We start from the raw sequence: 26,866 nt of genomic DNA on the forward strand, positions 1-26,866 counted from the left end.
GTAGAGCATTGGTGGCTTTAGAGCAATGGGAACTTGTGGGACATAATTCTCACTGCACCTCCCATACGTTTATGCTGCCCTGTTTGTGAAAGTCTGAGGGAGAAAATACTCAGTACTTTTTATTTCCACAGGCCAATGTGAGGGACAGGACCTCGCAAGCCGGGTGTGCTGCCTTACTGCTGGGCAGATTTCTGAGGTAAGTGCTAATTTTTATTTTCCGGGGTTGTACACAGAAAGATTTGCACTTTACATATTTTCACGGACACTAAATGACATTATCCCTAGAGAGTGAGGATATGTTATTGGGCAGTGAATGCAGGCACTGGAGGATGTGGAGAAGTAGCTCTATTTTTATGTTTGGCCTGTTTAAACATCATGTTAAGGTGTTACACAGCCATATTTGCAACTCACAATGGCTTATTTTACTTTGCAGCCGTCTGGGAGGTTAGCCTGTCTAAACATGATATGCATGTTAAGGTGTTAGGCAGTGCAATTACTACTCCCGTTGGTTTTCTTTTACTAAACTACTAGCCGACCGGGAGGTTTTTTTATTTATCGCCCTATTGTGCTTTAGTTCTCCCGACGGCTCCATCTTTACAATTTGGCTGTCCAGGAGATTTAGCTTGATACACCCACGATGGGAGGAGCTAAGCTGCGCAACATTGTTTCGCGCCTTTTTTTTCTTCAATACCGGCGAATCGGAGAGCGATGGGGGTCTCCTCTGCTGAGTTATAATACGCGGCTTAGAGACTTCACTTGCCATACTAAGAGAGTATTTGAAGTAGTCCGAATGCCTACTAGTGTTAGTCCTCTATCCAGTGACAGGCAGAGTCGTTTAAGTTTTCTGCCTGATACGTTAAGGAAGCATTCTTGGTAAAAAGAAAGCAGTGTCGTTTAACCTTTAAAGACAGAGATTTGTGAATTAAGATGGCCCAAGAAACCCTACACCATATTAATTAGTATTTAAAATGTTATTTGAGTTAAAAAGACAGTAACTCTTGTTTTGGAATTCAATTTTGTTTTAGTCAAAATGTGAATAAAGATGTTACATACATGTTAGGCTTTCATGCTTTTGCGAATTGACATAAACTTTTCTATCTCATGTATGAGTGAAGTTTACAGAGATAAACATTTCCTCAGAGCCAACATTGTTTCGTATGCGGCAGAACGCATTCTGACAATGTCCAATATGTTACGCAGCTTTCTCCTCAGGTGTCCTAAAAACTTAGCGTCCATTCTACCAGTGCCCTGCGATTCCTCAAAGACTCCTCCTGGAGTTATCTTGCAAGACATCGCTTCCCGCTTATGCTAGTCGGTCTCGGGTGCGTTGTCGTTTTTTTCCCATGCTGCAGGGAAAGCGCAAGAGGAAAATTAAGCATTCAGCGAGTGAGGTCTCTGTCACAGTTGTTGCTATCTGAGGTCCCCTCCCAGATGCCTGAGGGAGGGGATACTTCAGAGCTTCTGAGGGTAAAATCTCAGTTTCTGATGGTATGATTCCTCCTGCTGATACTGAAGTAGTATCTTCAGGTTTAAGCTAGTTCACCTCCGGCTATTACTTTAAGGAGGTTTTAGCTACTCTGGAATGACATCATGGTCGTTGTTAATTTTAGGTTTTATTCATGCTAAGGAATGCGAGAGAACGGAAATCATTCCTATATTGAAGGAGAGGGTCCCTTAGTAGACTTCTCATGGAATCTTCGCAGATACACCCCGTGGACGGGACAATTTCCAAGCTAGCCAGGAGATCTTCTATTCCCATAGAGGATAGTTGTTTCTTTTTCAGGATCCCATGGACAAGTAGTGGGGTTGCTCGAGATAGCATCCTAGGTTTGATATTGCTACCTTTGGCGGCAGCATACTAGGTCATAGGTTGTCTGGTTATATTTGGACAGACACTGTCTTCAATGAAATCTAGAATAGGATAACGTCCTTAAGTGGTCAATTCCTTTCTTACAGTTACTTCCTGTCAGGCATTATGCTGGGAACTAAATATTCTGGATTACCATATTGGCTCGCAGAACTTTATGGTTAAGATCTGGATCTGAGGACATTAAGTCTTAATCTGGGTAGGAGGTCTCTTCTACCTGGGAATGATAGTTCCTGTTCCGATTTAGGAACAGGGTCTGAGATTTATTCCAATCTGGTTGGGGTTCCCAAACAAAGAGGCAACCTTCAGATCAATTTTAGATCTCAAGGGCTATTCATTCCATTCTCCCTCTGATCCTAGTGGGTCAATTTCTGAGAACAGTGGATTTAAAGGACGCATACCTTTCACAGGGATCATCGCAAGTTACAAGGGTTTGTTTTCTAGACTAACTTTTTCAATGCTGGGCTCTCCCCTTCAGTCTTACCACAAATCCCAGAATTTTCTCAGAGTTCCTGGGGTCGCTGTTGGTGGTGAGGCATTTTAGTGGCACCTTTCTGGACAACATCCTGGTTCAGGCGCCATCCTTTCAATTAGCTACCTTTATTGGAGTCATAATTCCCTATCTAGTTAGTTTTTTCTGACAGAAATCAGGAAATCGAAGATTTCTATTCTGGTCTAGTCCTTCAGTTACTCCTTGACCATCAGTGGCTCAGTACATGGAGGTAACTGGGCTGATGGTAGCGACATTAGACATCATCCTTTTTTGCTCGGTTCCGTCTCAGACCTCTGCAATTAATCATGCTTAGACATTGGAATGGAGATTAGACCATTTGTCTTCTCGAGTTCTTCGGAACAGGAGACAAGGGATTCTCTTCAATGGAGATTGTCTCTGGATCATCTATCCCAGGGGACTTGCTTCATAGACCATCTTGGGGATTGTGACAACAGACACAAGCCTTCTAAATTGGGTTCCTTAGAGGCTCAGGGACTTCGGACTCAGTCTGCTCTTTCCATTAAAATTCTGGATCTGAGAGCGATCTTAAATGATCTTCTGGCCTGGTTACAGTTAGCCTTGGTCCAGTTTATCAGTTCCAGTTGGAAAATAGCTTCAGTGGCTTTCATCGATCATCAGGGGAAACGAGGAGTTTCTTAGCGATGACCGAGGTATCCAGGATAATTCAGTGGGCGGAGGCCTCTTCTTGTTGCCTATAGGCGATCCACATCCCAGGGGTGGACATCAGGGAGGCGGACTTCCTAAGCAGGCAGACCTTTCATCCGGGGGAGTGGGAAATCCATCCGGAAGTGTTCCCCAGCCTGATTCTCAAGTGGGGTCAGCCGGATTTAGATCCCATGACATCTCAACAGAATGCCAAGCTTCCAAGATACAGGTCGAGGTGCAGGGACTCCCAGGCGGAACTGTTAGATGCTCTGACAGTTCCTTGGATCTTCAGTCTAGCATACCTTTTTCCTCCGTTTGCACTTCTTCCTTGGGTCATTGTTCGAATCAAGCAGGAGAGGGCATCGGGGATCCTCATTGCTCCTGCTTGGCTTCGCAGGATTTGGTATGCAGATCTGGTGGACATGTCATTTCTGCCACGTTGGAGACGTTGAGGAAGGACCTTCTAATTCAGGGCCCTTCCTTCACCCAAATCTAGTTTTCTCTGAATCTGAGATTGAACGCTTAATTTTTATCCAAGCAGAGTTTTTTTTCATAGAGACCATGATTCAGGCTCGTAAGCCTGTGACTAGAATGATTTACCATGAGATATGGCATAACTATCTCTATTGGTGTGAATTCAAGGGCTACTCATGGAGTAGAGTTAGGATTCTTAGAATTTTTGTCTTTTCTCCAAGAAGGTTTGGAAGACAAGTTTATCGACAAGTTCCCTAAAGGGTCAAATCTTGGCCTTATCTATTTTGTCTCTCTAACGTCCAGCAGATGTCCCAGACGTACAATCATTTGGTCAGGCCTGTGATCAAATCAGTTACTCCTCCATGGAGTCTAAATTTAGTTCTCAAGGTTTTTTCAAGGGGCTCAGTTTGTGCCTATGCCTTCCTTAGATTCTAAGTTGTTATCTTGGAAAGTTTTATTTCTTGGTTCTATTTCTTCTGCTCGCAGAGTGTCAGAGCTCTCGGCATTGCAGTATGAGTCCTCTTACCTTATTTTCCATTCAGATAAGGTAGTTTTCCGTACTAAATCAGGTTTTCTTCCTATTGGTGTTTCCGATCTGAAGATTAATCAGGAGATTGTTGTTCCTTCCTTGTGTCCTAATCATTCTCCTCGGAGGGAATGATTTCTTCACAATTTGAACGTGGTCCGTGCTTTAAAGTGAAGGTAAACTTTGATGAATGAAAGTCCGTTTTTTTAAAAATACTATTAAAAACAGGGGCACTTTCATTCATCAAAGTTTACAAAGCAGCCGTTTTGATTAAAAACGTACCTTTTTTTCTTTTCACAGCCAGAGCAGCTTCCCCCTCCTGGAAATCCTCTCTTCACACATCAGCAATGACTAATCCGGCTTCCTCCAATCACAGCATGGCCTCAGGCAATAACCACCCTGGGGGGAATGCTGTGATTGGAGGAAGCTGGATTAGTCATTGCTGACGTCTGAAGAGAGGATTTCCAGGAGGGGAAAGCTGCTGTAGCTGTGAAAAGAAAAAAAGGTAAGTTTTTAATCAAAAAAGGGCTTTCATTCACCATAGTTTACCTTCACTTTAAGATTTTACCTGCAGGCGACTAAGGTATTTCATCAGTCTTCATCTTTGTTTGTGGTTTCCTCAGGAATCCGTAAGGGTCAGAAAGTTACAGCTACTTTTCTTTCTTTTTTGCTGAAGAGTATCATACGTTTTGCAGCTGAGTCTGCGGGACAGCACCCCCCAGAGAGGGTTGCGGCTCATTCCACGAGGGCCGTTACTTCCTCATGGGTTTTCAAGAGTGAAGCTTCTGTGGAACAGATTTGCAAGGCTGCAACTTGGTCCTTTCTTCACACTTTTTCAAGTTCTATAATTTGACTGTCTTGCTTCGGCTGAGGCCGCTTTTGGGAGAAAGGTTCTTCAAGCAGTGGTGCCTTTCGTTTAGGTTCCCTGTCTTGTCCCTCCCATATCATCTGTGTACTCTAGCTTGGGTATTGGATCCCATTAGTAATTAAGATGATCCGTGGACTCATCGTGTCTTAAAAAAGAAAAGAAAATGTATGCTTACCTGATAAATGTATTTCTTTTTTGAAACCGAGTCCACGGCCAGCCCTGTTCTTGTAGACAGGTTGTTGGTTATTATAAACTTCAGACACACCTGCACCTTGGTTTTTCCTTTCTTTTCTTAACTTCGGTGGAATGACTGGAGTGGGAGGGAAGGGAGGAGCTATTTAACAGCTTTGCTGTGGTGCTTTTTGCCGCCTCCTGCTGACCAGGAGGTGAATATCCCATTAGTAATTAAGATGATCCGTGGACTCATCGTGTCAAAAAAGAAATAAATTTATCAGGTAAGCATACATTTTCTTTTTAATCTCTTTAACTCCTGTGGTTTTCTCAGTTGTGCAAAGATATTTTCTTTGACTAGGAAAATAGTTTAAGTATACACAAAGGTTCATGATAAACAGACTAGTTAAAAGGACATTAAAGTATTATTATTAGGTTATTGAGGTTCTTCTCCGTTCCCTCTAGTCATTGGTGCTGCCATGTTGAAATTTTCCCTAACGTCCCTAACATGTTTCGCCTTGCGGCTTTCTCAAAGGCCCAAAGACCCTTTGAGAAAGCCGCAAGGCGAAACATGACCCTTTGAGAAAGCCGCAAGGTAAATCATGTTAGGGAACTGGTGAGGAGTCCTAGGAGCTCCTGTATTTTAGCTTGCCATAGGTTATCCAATTATTATGCGATTATTTAACTGGGCCTTATATTCAAGCAATTGTTAATCGTCAACCGTTTTTGCACCTTGAAATGTTATAGCTAATTTTGGTACACAGCCAAACTATTCGTAATACTGATAGTGTGAGTATGTAGCACATTTGACTCAAGTACTCTAGACACACTACTTTTTGTAATAAGGGAATCAAACTATGCTCAATGCAACGTAACAACTATATTCAGGCATAATCAGCTGCACTTTTTTGGGTGAGAATAACGCTACAACCTAGCAAAGAAACAATACAGCTAAGCATATGAATAACTATATAGACGCTCTGAACCCTAGAGCATCCTATTATAAACTCAAATGCTCTGCACACAATAGATTTTATTAATCGCACTAACAGTGTGGGTTACAAGCTCTAAGATATAAAGTGACACATTTGTTTGCAAACTCGCTTTATTGTATCAATCCGTAAGTGTCATTACTATTATTTAAGTAGCTGTTCAGCAAGACCCTTAGCGTCTGGTGCATTTGAACATTTAACTGTATTTGAGCTGTACCAAGCTTTATAAGAGGAAACATTAACAGCCAGCTCAATTGCTACAAACGCAGTTACTGACAAATAGCATTTCATTTATGTAAAACTTTTTTGTCTACACTGGTAGCGAGACCGGAGGTAATATTATCTTGATTATGAACTTTTTGTGTAACTGGGGCACAAATTCATAAGCGTTATTAAGTTATGCGTGCTATAAACCAAGCTCTATTCTACTACTTGGTAATCGATACTGCTTCAACTATATAACTTTACTAACCAATTCAGCTATTGTTTGGCATACATTTCTAGTGCTAATTCGACTACACACAGCTGTTGCTTCTGCCCACCACACTTGATATTATAATATCTCAGATACCTATGAGTGTTTTTAATTCATTCTTTCCTATTTTTATTATGTGCGTTTGTTGATATAATAAAAGTTATGTTTTAAATTAAACAACTCCTCCATACTTCCAAGTCTAAGAGGCCTATCTATCAAGCTCCGAACGGAGCTTGAAGGGCCGCGTTTCTGGCGAGTCTTCAGACTCGCCAGAAACAACAGTTATGAAGCAGCGGTCTAAAGTCCGCTGCTTCATAACCCTGTCCGCCTGCTCTGATGAGGCGGACAGGAATCTCCGGAATTCAACCCAATCGAATACGATCGGGTTGATTGAAACCCTCTGCAGGGGGCGGCGCAGGGGGCGGCGTTGCACCAGCAGCTCACAAGAGCTGCTGGTGCAATGCTGAATACGGAGAGCGTATTGCTCTCCGCATTCAGCGAGGTCTTGCGGACCTGATCCGCACTGTCGGATCAGGTCCGCAAGACCTTTAATAAATTGGCCTCTAAGACTCTTCCCATTTTTGCGCATGTTTCTGCATAACACGTGCAGTTACTTTAATTAATCATTTAAGGAGCATATACTATTTGGGCCTTTGAGTGCTATAACTGTAGTCTTTTTAAAGATTAGGTTCCTTTACCTTTCTTTATCTCAAGTTCAAAGTGTTTTTACTACAGAGCACCAACTCCTCTATTCCATATTATTCAATAATTATCTTGTAATAAGGATAGAATTATTTGGTCATTGATTCAACATTAGTAGTGCCATTGGGTTCTTTCTATCTAGCCATGTTGAAATGTGTCTTTCAGTACATTCCAGTGCTAACCTGTTTGCACATGTGCAGTAACTCTCCTTCACATACCTGCAGTGTAACCTAAGTTTCATAATGGCAGCACCCATGATTAGAGGAGGGGCAAGGAATGTATTTAGTGTTTAGGGGGTCCCTTTAAAAACAATCTTGCTTTTGTGAAAAATTTGGTTGTTAAACACCCCCTATTGATGCCAAAAAGTAATTTCTTTAACCTGCAAATCAAATTGGGCAAATTGCAGCAAATTGAAAACGTAGGTTGGGACAAAGTACAACGTTATACAAAAGTTAGAAGTGTTTAATGTGCCTTTAGCATAGGATAGTTTAGATCAATTGAATGTGAGGCATGTTACTTATCATTGGTTTACAGTCTGCATTGGATTTATGTCACTGGCTTTCATATTCAGCTGATTTTAATATCATCATTCTTTTTTTTAGCTATGCTGAGAATGTCAGAGGATCATGTGCTTCCTGAGCTAAACAAGGTAATAAGGCGAGTTCTTGCATTTATAAAGTCACATACCATTTAATAAATTACCAGGGTTTTACTTAAAATTTGTGTTAATTGACTTCCGGGATGGCGGAGCTAGCGGCTGGCAGCAGAAGAGAAGAGCTCCGCAATTTAACTCTGAATATATCCCATTTTCTGCTGCTGGCTGCCTTATCCCACGTTACCGCCTTGTTGGGTAGATGTAATAAGACCCCAACCGGCCAGGGTTAGATCGTGAAGGGCCGAAAATCGCCCTTGCCTCGGAAGGCATTTCTATCTGCGCCACGCTGCGCACCTAACGGACCTCGCGGACGCCATCTTGGAGGATCCCTCTCTACCTCCATACCCGCCACAGCCCGGACGGAGCTGCAGAATCATACAGCCTAAGGAATATATCGGCAATGCTATAGGATACCGATCCAGCCGGATTAACTGTCTTTGTGGCAGTTGAAAAGGGGACAATAATAAGCGGTACTCAGGTAACACGCACCCTGAAGGGACATTGTGGGCTAAATGATTAACTCAATTAGAAGCAATGCTGATAGCAATTGACTGCATTTAAGTAATCCGGCCTGCTTCATTTCATCTTGGAAGGGAGAGCAAGTAAATACAAAAAAAAAAAAGAAAAGCAAACTTATATCAAGACACAAGTTGGTAGATAACTGGGGGCCTGGGACAGAGAGCTGCAGCGCTGGAGCTGTGAACAAACTCAGCAATCTATAACCGCACAGGGGCTAGACATATGGAACATTCTGCTCTATTGCATAGCTGGTATAGCTAAAAAATTTTCCCAGGACTATATCTAGGGTCTATGTTTTCAGAGTGGGGCAGAGTTTCTCTATTATTTGCTGCGTAGCTGGTATAGCTAAATTTTTTACATCTGTCTCATGTGATCTTGTGAGTGCACTCGAGGCCTATAACTTCTAACTGAATAATCTGCCTGATACTTTACTGCTTCATAACTACCTCAGTGAACTTATCCTATTACACCTGGGACTAACATTTCTAGTATGAGATAAGAGGGGAAAGGAGCCTACGGGGCAAGAGGAATGCTTTTGTGGTAAATACAGCTTACTTGTTTGTTTCTTACTCATCCTGCTCGTTCACAGCCTGAGGGGCCGCTGCATCTCACAGAATTTCAGTGTCACTTTGTGGTTTATGCATAACGTTCCTGCAATACTAGTCCTCTTGTACAATTTGTTCTATGAAAGTGGACGAGTATTTTCACAGGCTGCCTTCGCCTTCAAGTAGCACCATGAGTCAAAGATCAAAAATCAGGACAAGAGGCACAAAATCCTTATTGAATCTCAGGCAAACACCTCACTTGCAGATATTGAAAACAATTCACCTGGTGACCACTCCTCACTCTTGCAAGAACTTAAAGCATTTTTCTTACCAAAGATGGACAGTTTGCAGGCTGGTGTTGATACTTTGACCAGTGAGGTGAGACTCTTTTCTACACGTATGTCTGCTGCAGAACAGAGAATTTCGGGGGTTGAGGATAGGCAGCAAGAATCAGATATTTCATTGAAGCACTTGCTGAAACAAAATCAACAGTTAATGGATAAAGTAGAAGATTTAGAAAACCGCAGTAGACGAAACAACCTGCGAATTGTAGGTGTTCCTGAATCTATCAAGGATAAAGATCTACTGGACTTTGCCGCCTCAACCCTTCCAAAGCTCCTGGGCATGCCTTTGGATTGCCTCCCACTGGATATTGAGAGATCACACCGCATTGGCCCTAACAGATATCTGGACAACTCCAGGGAAAAACCACGTCAAGTAATCTTTAAGTGTTTGAATTTCCAGGACAAGCTTGCCATTCTCAGAGCATACAGAACGGCTAAAGAAGTCATTTATGAAGATCACCGCCTCTTGATGTTTCAAGATTTTTCGGTGGAAGTCACTAATAGACGCAGGGACTTTGCCTCACTCTGTTCCACCTTGCATGAACAGGGGCGTAAATTTGCTCTTATGTTTCCAGCTACCCTTAAGATCCAGACCCTTTCAGGTCCAAAAACTTTCCACTCGCCTGCAGCAGCGCAAGCATTTCTGTCCACAGAGCGAAGGCAGGATAATGGTTGATAAGACTCTAACAAGAATCAATGTTCTCTTTTTTTTACATAAAATGTATCTCATGACATGTTTGGTCCCTATCTTGCAGAGACCATGGTTGTGGGTAATAGTTCTCAGTTGGTGTGTGTGCCTGTGGGGCTTGGAGGGGGGGCACTTGGACGCCGAGTTCCCTTCTGCTGTTGAGCACTTGCCTCTGTCTGAAATACTCTCTTACGTCATTGACGTTTGCAGGTGTTGCAGTGTCTCCTCTCCGGCCCACATAGGCGACATAGATTTCATAATAAGTATGGTTGTTCTTATGGTTTGTTTTCTTCGTACTCTCAATGTTTGCTCTAGTCCCAGCTCCTACACACCCCACCTTATTAAGACTATGCAATACCCCCCACGTCGCATAACCCATGGTTCAGAAAGGTATGTTATCGGTAGAGCCCCTACTCATTCTAGGTTTCCCACCCCCTTTCCTGCACGTTTGGCCCTTGACTTGCATCTAGCACCTTTGGATGGCGATCCCCTGTCTGCCTTCCATCTCCTATGGTCCACTGCCGTTGGTGTTGCAGAGCTGCTCTATTCCAGGGGTATTGTTCCTGAATGTATGCTATGTATTCTCCCACCTCAAACTTTGCCTGGCCATTGTTTGTTTGTTCCCTCTCTTCTACCCTGCGCTACACCCCTTGAAGTAGAGCCACTCCTTGAAATGCTGAGCATATTTTTCAATACAAATACAATCGTGATTGGTAATTGTTGGTCCCAATACAGAAAATCTAATCATTGTATATCTGACTCCATTGTCTTGATCTATGCTAAGCCTCTTAAGGTTATTTTATACTCTGGAATGTTGAAAATATCTTGTACTGTTTATACAGCTGTGGTTGGAAAACTTCGGCCTCAGCATAATACTAATGCCATTTTATGTTCTCGCTTGCTCTATAGCTGCTGTGGACTCTATGCCTGGGGGCCTCTGGCTCCCTCCCCTCCGCCACACCGCCAACCAACGAAGGCTAAACACTGTCATCATATAAACGTAAGTCAAAATTACACAGCATATACATGTATTACCATTATAAGCTTTAGATATGTCACCTCCCATTAAAGTTATTGCTTGGAATGTAGGGGGCATCACATCCCCGGCAAAGAGGAGCATGATTCTTCACAATTTAGACTCATTACGGGCTGACATAGCTTTATTCCAAGAGACGAAACAAACAGCTGAGGAACATGAGAAATTAAAAATACGCTGGGTTGGACAGGTTATAAGCTCCCCCACAGAGGGTAGGAAGAGGGGGGTTGCAGTCCTAGTGCGCAAAGGCTTGGCAGTTGTTTTTTCTAAGGTAGAGATAGACAAGAAGGGGAGATTTATAATTGCCTTAATTCAGACTGACACTTCCACATACACCCTATGCAATGTTTATGGCCCCAATGCATATGACCCTGACTTTTGGACGAACCTTTTAGCCACATTGGCCACATATAACGCTCCTATAATTATGGGAGGTGATTTTAACTTGGCTCAGGCTCTTCCCCTGGATAGGTTTAGAGACCCTTCTGTCTCAAAAGCTTTGAAGATAAATATGTCTAGATATAAGCGGGAGGTATCCCTTATTGGCTCCTTTAAAGAAACTTTGAACCTGGTAGATGTGTGGAGAGCTAGAAACCCTGTTGAGAGAGATTTCACTTGCCTTTCTAAAACGCATCATACCATGTCACGTATTTACTATTTTCTGACTGCACCAAGTATCACGCCACAGATCTCGTTCATAGGTATAGGTCAAGTTACTATTTCAGACCATGCCCCAGTTACCTTATTCCTTCAGCCTCAGCTTCCTAAGCCTCCAAATAATACTTGGAGATTCCCTCTTCACCTCTATAATAATATTGAGTTTTGTTGCCATTTAAAAGCCTCCTGGACACACTACGCGTCGGACAATGCTTCCCACTCAAGTGCTCCAGATCTATTTTGGCATGCCTCCAAAGCGGTGATGAGGGGCCACATAACCTCTTTCACAGCGCATCATAACAAGCAGCTTAAGAGGGTGGATGGGGCTCTTTCCCAACTCACTGAGGCTTATAATAACTATCTATCTACCCCTACATTGCTGATTAGGAAAGCGTACTATGACCTTAAACAAACTAGGGATACATACCTCGCTCAACAAGACAATAAAATCAATATCCACAGGCAGGGGCGTTATTATCGGCATGGTAATAAGGCTGGCAGGTTACTCGCCAAGTTGGTTCACTCTTACAAGCCTTAGTCCCAGATCCTAGCCATTAAATCCAAGGGTACCATAACTGTCGATTCTAAAGACATCATGGCCGAATTTGTAGACTATTATACTTCCCTATATTCTAAACAATTTAATTCATTCAGAAGCAAAACATAAGTTTTGGGATGCAGTGCAACTCCCTACTCTTACGGAGGACCAGACCTCCCTCTTGAACTCTAGGATACTTCCTCAAGAGGTTCTTAAGGCCATTCGGCAGAACAAGCTGGGCAAGGCGGCGGGCCCTGACTGGCTACCCGCCGAATATTTTAAAATACTGGATGAAGAACTGGCCCCTGTCCTATCTTCCCTATACTCTGCGTACCTGGCAGGCACTGAGCAAATAAATGACAGATTCTCTGAAGCCAACATCTGTCTTTTATTGAAACCCGATAGGGATCCCACTCTCACCTCATCTTATCGCCCCATTTCATTGTTAAATGGAGACTATAAACTTTTGACGAAGATCCTGGCGGATAGATTGGCAACGGTTTTACCACATATAGTCCATGCCGACCAAACTGGTTTTGTAAAGGGCAGATCGTCAGTGTTGAACATCAGGAAAACTCTTGGTGTGGTGACCCATTATTGGTACAACGCACATGCACAACCCCCCTCTCAGCTGCCAGATGCTTGCCTTTTGGCGCTTGACGCTGAAAAGGCGTTTGATCGCATTGAGTGGGACCATTTACACACATCACTATCTCACTTCGGTATCCGGGGTAACTTTTCCAACTTTTTACAGCAATTATACATGGCCCCCAAGGCTTCTCTCATAATAAACGGAGGGCTTTCTCCCTCTTTTGCGTTGCAGAGGGGTACGAGACAGGGGTGCCCCCTTTCTCCTCTCCTCTTTGATCTGGCCATCGAGCCCCTAGCATCCTACATCAGACAGCACTGTGCAGGTTTAAACATACACGGCCGACGGCAGCATCTTTCATTATATGCTGACGATCTATTGCTCTTCATAGGTGACCCGGGTGCCAATTTACACCCTCTCTTGGATATTATTGAGGAATTTGGCAAGTTCTCAGGATATAAGATTAATATCGACAAATCTGAAGTCACGTGGTTACAGAATTCCTGTAACACAGATCTGGCGGGTACTGGTCTTACAATTACTGACGGCTGCTTTAAATACTTGGGCATTTGCATACATGTCAATCCTCATAAACTATATTCTCTTAATCTTGGTGGGATTGTAAAAGATATTAAACAAATGTTGCTGAGTTGGGTGAAACTCCCTGTTTCTCTCAGGAAGGGTGCATCTTTTCAAGATGGTTGCTCTGCCTTAGCTTCTTTACCCCTTGCAGATGCCCTTGCTTCTTACCCAGCAAGACATTGCCTCCTTGCAGACTTCCATTGGCAATTTTATTTGGCAGGGTAAGAAACACAGGATAGGTAAGACCCCTCTGTCAATGCCGGTGAGTGGGGGTGGGCTCCGTCTTCCTAATATCATGTGGTATAATTGGGCAGCTCTTTCTAGGTTCATACTGGACTGGCTGGTAGGGAATTACTTTTACACAGTCCCTAATCTAGAGTCTAACTTCATCAAACCGCTACACTTGGCTTTCTTGCCTCATGCGGATTTTAAATCATTACCCATATTTGTACAAAATCATATCTTATTTAGGGACCCCTTGAGAGCCTGGGCCAAGATTTGTAAACTATGGGGATTGCAGAAATCTACTAGTAAATATCTCCCAATACAGGGTAACCTCAACTTCCTTCCTGGTTATACTACACAAGCATTTCAGATATGGCAGGAATCGAATCTGACCAGACTTTATCAACTACTGCATCCCTTGACCTTGGACATTCTACCTTTTCAAGACTTGCGGGTGAAATATGATCTCCCCAGCACCCACAGGTTTGCGTACTTCCAATGCAGACATTACATTTCCACATTAATTTCAGGGGGACTGTTGTCTAAGGAACCTTCCAATATAGACAGACTTTGTGCCTTGGCAAAACTGGGACCTTACAAACTCACACACACATATACTCTGTTGTATCGTCATTTTGAGGATTCCACTCTGCGTGGGATTGTATCGAAATGGTCTCATTTTGAAGATTTAGAGGTGGACACAGCGCAGATTACTTTGAGCTTTGAGAGGGCAATTCAGGGCACCATCTCTGCAAAATTGAGAGAATCGCACCTAAAGTTTTTGCACCAAGCTTATATTACCCCTGGCATGCGTGCAAAATGGGTTCGAGGGGCACATGATCTATGCAGTAAATGTAGCAGGGTATCCCCTGACTGGATTCATCTGTTGTGGGGGTGCCCAAAGGTGCAGAGGTTCTGGCAGAAGATTTCGTTTTGGCTGGGCAAACTAACCAAGCAAATTTTACCCCTCTCAGCACAGTATGTGATTTTTCCTACGCCTAGAGACCAGACATATAAATACAACACTTTTATAACTACAGTTCTCATGCTAGCTAAACAGGCTATCCTTAGGGAATGGGTGGGAGAGAGAACCCCTCCATTTCAACAGCTGCTTAGAGCGGTACATACTCAGATGTTAATTGAGCAGGCAGACACAAGGGGTGACCCTGAGAAAAGAGTGAAGAGGTTTCTTCTTAAATGGGAGGTATATTTGATGCAGCTACCACACATGGTTAGGGATAGAGTTCTCCTTCCCTTTAAAAACAGTCTGTATGTCTTAAACGAAAATCTAAAGGGCAACTGGTGTCTTTCCACTGATTCAAACTGTTGAGAATTCCTTTCATTTGCGGAGGCGTGGTGTTGGCTGGATGGGGGGGATCCGGAGGTACCCTGGGTGAGTATGAGCATGTTTGTTGTTTGTTGATCTTTCCGTTTTTCCTTCTACGCTATTCTCTTTCTTTCCTTATCTTAGTATGCTTTCTCCCTTTTCTTTTTCTTTTCTTTTCTTTCTCTTCCCTTTGTTTGTCTGTTTATTTAGATATTTCTTGATAAAAAATGAGTCCAAGTACATGCATGATGATTTCATTTCAGTATCGGGCCTTTTAACACGATCACTGCTTTATATGTCTTATTTTGCATATGTTGATATCGAAACCTAGTATACCAATGTGATTGTACTTATTTTGTATGTCTTGGATTCTTTTCTATAAATAAAGTTTAAAAAAAAAAAAAAAATTTGTGTTAATTTCCTGAATTATCAGTTTGAAACTTTTTTTGCTTTGTAGATGACTCAGAAGGATATAACATTTGTGGCAGATTTTCTAACCGAACACTTTAATGAGGTAACTTTCATTGGAATATTCCTTAAGAATTATTAATAATTATGCTTTATTAGTAAATATTGCATCCTTAATGTCTCCATTAGCATATATTAGTATATACATTAATGTTTTTAATAATAATAGTAATGTTTTAAAAAATTACAGTAAATACAGAATTAAACTTGTTTGGTTTAGATAGAGCATGCCATCTGAAATAACTTTTTCCAGTTTACTTTTATTAGAAAAGTTGCTTCATTCTTTTATTATCCTTTGTTGAAAAGTAAACCTAGATAGGCTCATATGAGCTCATGATTGTGCAGTTGTCTTGAGCACTCTATAGAAGCAGTGTTTGCAATGTGTTACAAACCTTGTTGCCATAGATTGCTAAAGATATGTGCACGCTCCTTAGCGTACCTTTTTGTTTTTATTCTTCAACAGAAGGTACTAAGAGAATGAAGCAAGTACGATAATATTCTAAGTAAGTTGGAAAACTATTTAAAAATGCATGTTCTATCTATACCATGAAATGTTTGTTTTGACTTTACGGTGCTTTTGAAGCACCCACACAATGTGCAGAGTTACAATATTAATAATCTGGTTGCCATATATTTTGTTATAGGCACCAGAACTGTACAACCAAAAAGGAAAGTATTTCAATGTTGAAAGAGTTGGTCAGGTAAGTAACAGAGGTTTCAAATGTGCATACAAATAGTAAACAAAATAATTAAAACCAAACTTAAAATGTGTTGCAGTGTGTTGTAATACCCATGTGCTTAAAGTGATGGTAAATTCACTATAATGACAATGCTAATTCCTAAAGCTTTTATTACAAAAATACCTTGTATACTCTCATTTCTTTCTTAAACAATGTTTAAGACAGACTAAAAATAACTATTTTTATTTGCAGCGTTATTTTGTACCCGGCCACCTCCATGCAAAAGATTTGTTTTCTAAAATTTGATTGACATATGGTGTAGCCAATAAGGGATGCACCATATGCCCTATTTATTTTTTCATCGGCACTCTCCCGCACGAATGCCTAGAGGACTCTGAATAAGCCCAGCTCTGAGCACACATGCAACAGAGACCGCAACAGTAAACAGTAAATAGTTATGCAAGAAATGATTCACTGTTTACATGAGGCTGCTGTGTTGTTGAGAAAATAAATGCCTAGGGCGTAAGGTGCATCCCCTATTGCAATCACAATATGTCAATCAAATTTCAGAAAAATATCTTTTGCACGGAGGTGGCCGGGGACAAGGTAATGCTGTAAATAAAGTTATTTAATTTGTCTTAAAGGGACAGTATATTTCAGAATTTGTATTCCCTTGAATCCCTTTATTACTCATTCCCCAGTTTTACATAACACACACTGTTATATTAATACACTTTTTACCTCTGATTACCTTGTATCTGAGCCTCTGCAGACAACCCCCTTATTTCAGCTCTTTTGACAGACTTGTATTTTAGCCAATCAGTGCTGACTCATAAATGATTTCACAGGAGTGAGCACAATGTCATCTATATGGCACACGTAAACTAGCACTGTCTAGCTTTGAAAAACTGTCAATGCACTGAGATAAAAGGTGGCCTTCAAGGGCTTAGAAATTGGCATATGAGCCTACCTAGGTTTAGCTTTCAACAAAGAACTTGGACATTCTTTTTTCATATTTCATCTTTCAACAAAGAATACCTAGAGAACAAAGCAAATTTGATGTTAAAAGTAAATTGGAAAGTTGTTTAAAATTGCATGTCCTATTTGAAAGTTTAATTTCTTTCCTATGGCAAGGAGAGTCCACAACTTCATTCCAATTAATAGTGGGATATTCAACTCCTGGCCAGCAGAAGGAGGCAAAGAGCAACCCAGCAAAGCTGTTAAGTGTAACTTCCCTTACCCATAATCCCCAGTCATTCTCTTTGCCTTTGTCAATGGAGGATGTGCGAAGACAGTGTCTGAAGATATTAAATCCTTTTATGGGTACTTTTCCCTGAAGCAAGGATTGGGGTCTAGCTGTGTCCATGTCAATCTCTTTAGTAAGAGTAATGGTGGCTATTAGCAGTTAGAAAGCAGCGAGGTTGTCTTTGCTTATTTCTAACATTATTGCTACCCCTTCATAGAAAGCCAGGGTTGGTTACTCTGCTCTTTCTTTTTCTTCAGGTCCCTGATAGAGAGTGGAGTATCTATCACACCTAAGAAGCTGTTCCTGCCCTGCAGCTGGATCCACAGGTAAGTGCATTTGCCTTCTAGGTATTGAAGGACAGCACTTTGGAGGTTAATTCCTCCAGGGAATAATTTCATGGAACAATACCTTAGTTAGGTTCACAGTTTGGCAGGCACTGGCATATGTGATATTCAAACGTTAAGGGATTAATAATGTTTACCCTTAGTTTATTTGTAGAGAGACTGGCTGAAGTGGTAATTTAAGGCAATTTTGGAACCATAGAATATTTCTTTATTATGAGATGTAGTGCGGTGTCGGACAGAAACGCGCACTTTTACAGTGGCACAGTTTTCTCCAACATAGGTGTGTCCGGTCCACGGCGTCATCCTTACTTGTGGGATATTCTCTTCCCCAACAGGAAATGGCAAAGAGCCCAGCAAAGCTGGTCACATGATCCAGTCATTCTCTTCCCCAGTCATTCTCTTTGCCGTTGCACAGGCAACATCTCCACGGAGATGGTTAAGAGTTTTTTGGTGTTTAAATGTAGTTTTATTCTTCAATCAAGAGTTTGTTATTTTAAAATAGTGCTGGTATGTACTATTTACTCTGAAACAGAAAATAGATGAAGATTTCTGTTTGTAAGAGGAAGATGATTTTAGCAATCGTTACTAAAATCGATGGCTGTTTCCACACAGGACTGTTGAGATGAAGTAACTTCAGTTGGGGGAAACAGTGGGCAGACTTTGCTGCTTGAGGTATGACACATTTCTAACAAGACTTGGTAATGCTGGAAGCTGTCATTTTCCCTATGGGATCCGGTAAGCCATTTTCTTAGTTTAAATATAAGAATAAAGGGCTTCACAAGGGCTTTAAAGACTGGTAGACATTTTTCTGGGCTAAAACGATTACTTTATAAGCATATTTAATGGATTATAACTTTGAAGAGTTATTTTAATCTTGGGAATTGTATTAAAAAAACGGCAGGCACTGTATTGGACACCTTTTTCACTGGGGGCCTTTTCTAGTCATAGGCAGAGCCTCATTTTCACTCCACTAATGCGCAGTTGTTTTTGGAAAGCAAGGCATGCAGATGCATGTGTGAGGAGCTCAGATCCACTGAAAAAGCTTATTGAAGGCGTCATTTGGTATCGTATTCCCCTCTGGGCTTGGTTGGGTCTCAGCAAAGCAGATACCAGGGACTGTATAGGGGTTAAATGTAAAAACGGCTCTGGTTCCGTTATTTTAAGAGTTAAAGCTTTCAAATTTGGTGTGCAATACTTTTAAGGCTTTAAGACACTGTGGTGAAATTTTGGTGAATTGTGAACAATTCCTTCATACTTTTTCACATATTCAGTAATAAAGTGTGTTCAGTTTAAAATTTAAAGTGACAGTAACGGTTTTATTTTAAAACGTTTTTTGTGCTTTGTTATCAAGTTTATGCCTATTAACATGTCTGAACCATCAGATAGACGATGTTCTGTATGTTCGGAAGCCAAGGTTCCTCTCCATTTATATATATGTGATGAATGTGACAAACAAAGTAGGGACAATGATGCCACTGATAATAATGTTGCCCAAGATGATTCCTTAAGTGAGGGGAGTAAGCATGGTACTGCATCATCCCCTTCTATGTCTACACCAGTCTTGCCCACTCAGGAGGTCCCTAGTTCATCTAGTGCGCCAATCCTCCTTACTATGCAACAATTAACGGCTGTAATGGATAATTCTATTAAAAACATTTTAGCCAAAATGCCCACTAATCAGCGAAAGCGCGACTGCTCTGTTTTAGATACTGAAGAGCATGAGGACGCTGATGATAATGGTTCTGACATGCCCTTACACCAGTCTGAAGGGGCCAGGGAGGTTTTGTCTGAGGGAGAAATTTCAGATTCAGGAAAAATTTCTCAACAAGCTGAACCTGACGTTATTACATTCAAATTTAAATTAGAACATCTCCGCGCTCTGCTTAAGGAGGTGTTATCTACTCTGGATGATTGTGACAATTTGGTCATTCCAGAGAAATTATGTAAGATGGACAAGTTCCTAGAGGTCCCGGTGCCCCCTGATGCTTTTCCTATACCCAAGCGGGTGGCGGACATTGTAAATAAAGAATGGGAAAGGCCCGGCATACCTTTTGTCCCTCCCCCTATATTTAAGAAATTATTTCCTATGGTCGACCCCAGAAAGGACTTATGGCAGACATTCCCCAAGGTCGAGGGGGCGGTTTCTACTCTAAACAAACGCACTACTATCCCTATAGAAGATAGTTGTGCTTTCAAAGATCCTATGGATAAAAAATTAGAGGGTTTGCTTAAAAAGATGTTTGTTCAGCAAGGTTACCTTCTACAACCAATTTCATGCATTGTTCCTGTCACTACAGCAGCGTGTTTCTGGTTCGAAGAACTAGAAAAGTCGCTCAATAAAGAATCTTCTTATGAGGAGGTTATGGACAGAGTTCAAGCACTTAAATTGGCTAACTCTTTTACCTTAGACGCCACTTTGCAATTAGCTAGATTAGCGGCGAAAAATTCAGGTTTTGCTATTGTGGCGCGCAGAGCGCTTTGGCTAAAGTCTTGGTCAGCGGATGTGTCCTCCAAGAACAAATTGCTTAACATCCCTTTCAAGGGGAAAACGCTGTTTGGCCCTGACTTGGAAGAGATTATTTCAGACATCACTGGGGGAAAGGGCCACGCCCTTCCTCAGGATAGGTCTTTTAAGGCTAAAAATAAACCAAATTTTCGTCCCTTTCGCAGAAACGGACCAGCCTCAAATTCTACATCCTCTAAGCAAGAGGGTAATACTTCTCAAACCAAGCCAGCCTGGAGACCGATGCAAGGCTGGAACAAAGGTAAGCAGGCCAAGAAGCTTGCTACCGCTACTAAGACAGCATGAGATGTTGGCCCCCGATCCGGGACTGGATCTGGTGGGGGGCAGACTCTCTCTCTTCGCTCAGGCTTGGGCAAGAGATGTTCAGGATCCTTGGGCGCTAGAAATAGTTTCTCAAGGTTATCTCCTGGAATTCAAGGAACTACCCCCAAGGGGAAGGTTCCACAGGTCTCAATTGTCTTCAGACCAAATAAAAAGACAGGCATTCTTACATTGTGTAGAAGACCTGTTAAAAATGGGAGTGATTCATCCTGTTCCATTAGGAGAACAAGGGATGGGGTTTTACTCCAATCTGTTCATAGTTCCCAAAAAAGAGGGAACATTCAGACCAATTTTGGATCTCAAGATCCTAAACAAATTTCTCAGGGTTCCATCGTTCAAAATGGAAACCATTCGGACAATTCTTCCTACCATCCAGGAAGGTCAATTCATGACCACGGTGGATTTAAAGGATGCGTATCTACATATTCCTATCCACAAGGAACATCATCGGTTCCTAAGGTTCGCCTTTCTGGACAAGCATTACCAGTTTGTGGCACTTCCATTCGGATTAGCCACTGCTCCAAGAATTTTCACAAAGGTACTAGGGTCCCTTCTAGCGGTGCTAAGGCCAAGGGGCATTGCAGTAGTACCTTACTTGGACGACATACTGATTCAAGCGTCGTCTCTGCCACAAGCAAAGGCTCATACGGACATTGTCCTAGCCTTTCTCAGATCTCACGGGTGGAAAGTGAACATAGAAAAAAGTTCTCTATTCCCGTCAACAAGAGTTCCCTTCTTGGGAACAATAATAGACTCCTTAGAAATGAAGATTTTTCTGACAGAGGCCAGAAAATCAAAACTTCTAAGCTCTTGTCAAGTACTTCATTCTGTTCTTCTTCCTTCCATAGCGCAGTGCATGGAAGTAATAGGTTTGATGGTTGCGGCAATGGACATAGTTCCTTTTGCGCGAATTCATCTAAGATCATTACAACTGTGCATGCCCAGACCTGGTGAATATGTCATCGGCTCCACCATGGAAGCTACCTTTGAGACAGGACCTTCTTGTTCAAGGTCCGTTCGAACATCCGAATCTGGCCTCACTCCAACTGACTGCTTGGAGATTGAACGCTTGATTTTATCAAAGCGTGGGTTCTCAGATTCTGTCATTGATACTCTTATTCAGGCTAGAAAGCCTGTAACTAGAAAAATTTACCATAAAATATGGAAAAAATATATCTGTTGGTGCGAATCTAAAGGATTCCCATGGAACAAGATAAAAATTCCTAAGATTCTATCCTTTCTACAAGAGGGTTTGGTGAAAGGATTATCTGCAAGTTCTTTGAAGGGACAGATTTCTGCTTTATCTGTTTTACTTCACAAAAAGCTGGCGGCTGTGCCAGATGTTCAAGCTTTTGTTCAGGCTCTGGTTAGAATCAAGCCTGTTTACAAACCTTTGACTCCTCCTTGGAGTCTCAATTTAGTTCTTTCAGTTCTTCAAGGGGTACCGTTTGAACCCTTACATTCCGTAGATATTAAGTTATTATCTTGGAAAGTTTTGTTTTTGGTTGCAATTTCTTCTGCTAGAAGAGTTTCAGAGTTATCTGCTCTGCAGTGTTCTCCTCCTTATCTGGTGTTCCATGCAGATAAGGTGGTTTTGCGTACTAAACCTGGTTTTCTTCCGAAAGTTGTTTCTAACAAAAATATTAACCAGGAGATAGTTGTGCCTTCTTTGTGTCCGAATCCAGTTTCAAAGAAGGAACGTTTGTTGCACAATTTGGATGTAGTTCGTGCTCTAAAATTCTATTTAGAGGCTACAAAGGATTTCAGACAAACATCTTCCTTGTTTGTTGTTTATTCTGGTAAAAGGAGAGGTCAAAAAGCAACTTCTACCTCTCTCTCTTTTTGGCTTAAAAGCATCATCCGATTGGCTTATGAGACTGCCGGACGGCAGCCTCCTGAAAGAATCACAGCTCACTCCACTAGGGCTGTGGCTTCCACATGGGCCTTCAAGAACGAGGCTTCTGTTGATCAGATATGTAAGGCAGCGACTTGGTCTTCACTGCACACTTTTACCAAATTTTACAAATTTGATACTTTTGCTTCTTCGGAGGCTATTTTTGGGAGAAAGGTTTTGCAAGCCGTGGTGCCTTCCATCTAGGTGACCTGATTTGCTCCCTCCCATCATCCGTGTCCTAAAGCTTTGGTATTGGTTCCCACAAGTAAGGATGACGCCGTGGACCGGACACACCTATGTTGGAGAAAACAGAATTTATGCTTACCTGATAAATTACTTTCTCCAACGGTGTGTCCGGTCCACGGCCCGCCCTAGTTTTTTAATCAGGTCTGATGAATTATTTTCTCTAACTACAGTCACCACGGTATCATATGATTTCTCCTATGCATATTCCTCCTTTACGTCGGTAGAATGACTGGGGAAGGCGGAGCCTAGGAGGGATCATGTGACCAGCTTTGCTGGGCTCTTTGCCATTTCCTGTTGGGGAAGAGAATATCCCACAAGTAAGGATGACGCCGTGGACCGGACACACCGTTGGAGAAAGTAATTTATCAGGTAAGCATAAATTCTGTTTTTTTCTTTTTAAGTCCAATCACGTGACACGTCTCGTTTCCGTCTTTAATATGCGAAGCGAGTTAGACATCTTGCAATCTTGTCGCCTTTCTCTGTGCCGGCTTCGGTTGGATCGCTGAACTTTGCTAATCTGGCATCTTACTGATAGCGGATCTAATCAGATATCACTTGTTGATTTTCGGGAGTGAATACGGTCTCGGTGTGGTAAGACTCCTAAGCTCAGCCTGAGGTATAGAGGTGTGAGGAAGTTTTTGCTAAAATAAAAGAGCCTTATGTCATTTAGTATAATGCTGTTAAGGATATGCCTCAGCTTTCTCCTCAAATGTCTCAAGCTATGGTTGTTTCACATGCAGTGCCCTGCGGGTCCTCTCAACCTCCTGGGGTTGTTTATTTGCCAGGAGATTTTGCTGCGCAGATTACTTCCATAGTGTCTGCAGCTTTATCTGCTTTCCCTAGTTAAGGTAAACGTAAGAGGAAATCTAAATATATTTCTACTAGTAAGGTTTCTGACCCTTCTAAGTCTGCTCTGGTCAACCTTTCTCAAATGTCTGATGAGGAGGATACTTAAGTAGCTTCTGAAGGTGAAATCTCAGACTGACATGATGGGGGAAAATTCTTCATAATCTGAAGAAGTTAATTTCATATTTAAGCTTGAACATCTACCTTTGCTTCTGAACGAGGTTCTAGCTACTTTAGACGACGCCGATCCTTCGGTTGCTGTCAACCCTAAAAAGTCCACTAAACTTAAGAGTTTATCATTCTCCCTCATCTGTGGATGTTTTTCCTGTTCCAGACAAGATGTCTGAAATTATAGCTCAGGAATAGGATAAACCAGGAGTTCCTTTTTCCCCTTCCCCTGTTTTTAAAAAAGATGTTTCCTGTTGCTGACTCCATTCGTGACTCTAGACGCACTGTGCCTAAAGTAGAAGGAGCTATCTCTACTCTAGCCAAAATAGCTACAATTCCTATAGAGGATTGTTGTTCTTTTAAGGGTCTTATGGATAAAAAGCTAGAGGCTTACTTAAAGAAGATGTACATCCATAAAGGGTTACAGTGGCAACCTACGACAAGTATTGCTAAGGTTGCGGGAGTAGCATCTTATTAGTGCGATGCCTCGTCTGATCTGATATCAGAAGAGACTACTATAGAGGAGATCCAAGATAGGTTCAAAGCTCTTAAACTGGCCAATACCTTTATCTGTGATGCCAACATGCAGGTAAATTAGACTGGGAGCTAAGATGTCTAGCTTCACTGTTCTAGCTCGCAGAGCTCTGTGATGAAAATCTTGGTCTGCTGATGTAACTTCAAAGGCCAAGCTGTTGTCTTTAACTTATAAAGGTAAAACTTTATTTGGTCCTGGTCTGGCGGAAATCATTTCCGAAATTACAGGTGGAAAGGGTTCTTTCCTACCCCAGGACAAGAAGAATAGACCCAAGGGTCGCCAGAATTCAAATTTTCGTTCCTTTCGTAACTTTAAAGGACAGAAGTCTTCCTCCTCTTCTTCAAAACGGAGCCATCCAAGACCTCATGGAGGTCTAGTCAGCCATGGAATAAGGGGAAGCAAAACAAAAAGCACGATGTAGCAAACAGCACGGTCTATGAGTAAGGCAGAGAAGCTGAAACATGTCAGACCGCTGCTGTCCTAGCTCTTTTGTTTTAATGCACTGAGAGTGTTTTTACATTTTGTATGGCAATAAAAGCTAAGTATTATCTTTTACCTGTGGCCCCGACTCGCCTTTTTTTCTCTTGTGGCTGCTGTTGATTTTGCAGACTGTCGGAGGTCTGCAGGCGGTTTGCGGGGAGCACCTCTGTGGTTGCTGTGTTTGGAGCCGTTACATTGGTCACTTTGGTAGTGACGAAGAAGCCAAAGGGAGGAATTGTCACACTCACTCGGGAACTGATTGAGACCAGGAGAGTTCAGAGAGCAGTTGCGGTTGGCGACCGGAGCCCCCAAGGTACTGTGTTCCAACAGCATAAAGGATGTTTGTACTGTGATGCCCCCATTGTAGGCTCTTGACATTTTAATTTGTATCTGGCTAAGTGAGCGCTGTTTCAGGACTTATCTGTATATAGTAAGCAAAACAAGAAGCCTTCCACTGATTCTAAATCAGCATGAAGGGTCCGCCCCCGATCCAATTTTGGATCTAGTGGGGGGCAGGCTTTCTCTTTTTCAGCAAGCTTGGATACGCAATGTCCCAGATCTGTGGGCTGTGGACAAAGTATCCCATGGTTACAAAATAGGACAGATTTCTCCTGTCAAGACTATCCACAAACCAGGTAAAGAGGGAGGCCTTCTTAAACTGTGTAGAAGACCTATCTTCCCTGGCAGTAATTGTTCCGGTTCCTGTAAAGGAACAGGGTCAAGTATTCTATTCAAATCTATTTGTGGCTCCCAAAAAGGAGGGAACTTTCCGTCCCATCCTAGACCTAAAGTGCCTGAACAAATTCCTCAGGGTTCCGTCCTTCAAGATGGAAACTATTCGTTCCATTCTTCCATTGGTTCAGGAAGGTCAGTTCATGACAACCATAGACATGAAGGACGCGTATTTACGTGTTCCCATTCACAGGGATCATCACCAGTTTCTAAGGTTTGCCTTTCTGGACAAGCATTTCCAGTTTGTTTCACTTCTGTTTGGTCTTGCCATGGCTCCCAGAATATTTAGAAAGGTTCTGGGGGCCCTGTTGGCAGTGGTCAGATCCCAGGGAATTGCAGTGATGCCTTACCTAGACGACATCTTGGTTCAGGCGTCATTTCAACTAGCAAAACCTTGTGTTATCTTTTCTACGTTCCCACGGATGGAAAGTGACTCTGGAAAAGAGTTCCCTTGTTCCAGCTACAAGGGTGTGTTTCTTAGGAACATTTCCCTGTCCATGAAGATTTTCCTGACGGATGTCAGAAAAACCAAACTTCCTGCTTCGTGCCTTTCTCTACACTCTGCTATTCGTCCATCAGTGGCTCAATGCATGGAGGTTAATTGTCTGATGGTTGCTTCCATGGACACCTTTCATTTTGCTCAGTTCCATCTGAAACCTCTGCAACTATGCATGCTCAGTCTATGGAACAGAGACCAATCGGATCTCTCGCAGAGGATAGATCTAGAACCTCTAACGAGACTCTCTCTCGTCGTGGATTTCACAGGAACATCTTTCTCAAGGCACTTGCTTCCTGAGACCTTCCAGGGTGATTGTGACTACGGACGCCAGCCTGTTAGGCTGGGGAGCAGTTTGGGGCTCTCTAAAATCTCAGGGCCTGTGAACTTGGGAGGAGTCTTCTCTTCCCATAAACATCTTGGAGTTGAGAGCAATCTTTAATGCCTTAACAGCTTGGCCTCAATTATCTTTAGTCCGGTTTATCAGATTCAAGTCGTACAACATCACCTCAGTGGCTTACATCAACCACCAGGGAGGAACTCAGAGTTCTTTGGCCATGAATGAGGTGACTCACATTCTGCAGTGGGCGGAAGCTCACGATTGTCTATCTGCCATCCACATTCCAGGAGTGGACAACTGGGAGGCCTATTTTCTGAGCAGACAGACTTTTCACCCTGGGGAGTGGGCTCTCCATCAGGGAGTTTTTTCAAGGATAACATTAAGGTGGGTGGTTTCCGGAGTTGGGTCTGATGGCGTCTTGTCAAAATGCCAAGCTTCCAAAGTACGGTTTGGTTCAAGGTCAAGAGATCCTTAGGCCGCTCTGATAGACGCCCTAGCGGTTCCTTGGATCTTCTCTCTGGCATACCTGTTCCTTTTGTTTGTTCTTCTTCCATGAGTCATTGTTCGTATCAAACAAGAGAGAGCATCTGTAATTCTAATAGCTCCG

General features: G+C 42.3%; 1 protein-coding gene across 3 annotated transcripts in view; it reads left to right on the top strand.

The window, feature by feature from the left end:
• ANAPC4 (anaphase promoting complex subunit 4) overlaps positions 1-26,866 on the top strand; it is a 209,898-nt gene that overhangs the window by 79,575 nt on the left and 103,457 nt on the right. For all 3 annotated transcript variants that reach the window (XM_053704079.1, XM_053704081.1, XM_053704080.1), the window contains 3 exons: positions 7,837-7,883; positions 15,397-15,453; positions 16,052-16,108. In XM_053704079.1, coding sequence (XP_053560054.1) covers positions 7,837-7,883; positions 15,397-15,453; positions 16,052-16,108 — 161 coding nt within the window. The remainder of the gene's footprint in view (positions 1-7,836; positions 7,884-15,396; positions 15,454-16,051; positions 16,109-26,866) is intronic.

The sequence above is a fragment of the Bombina bombina genome, chromosome 2, assembly GCF_027579735.1.
Source record: "Bombina bombina isolate aBomBom1 chromosome 2, aBomBom1.pri, whole genome shotgun sequence".
Classification (NCBI taxonomy): domain Eukaryota; kingdom Metazoa; phylum Chordata; class Amphibia; order Anura; family Bombinatoridae; genus Bombina; species Bombina bombina.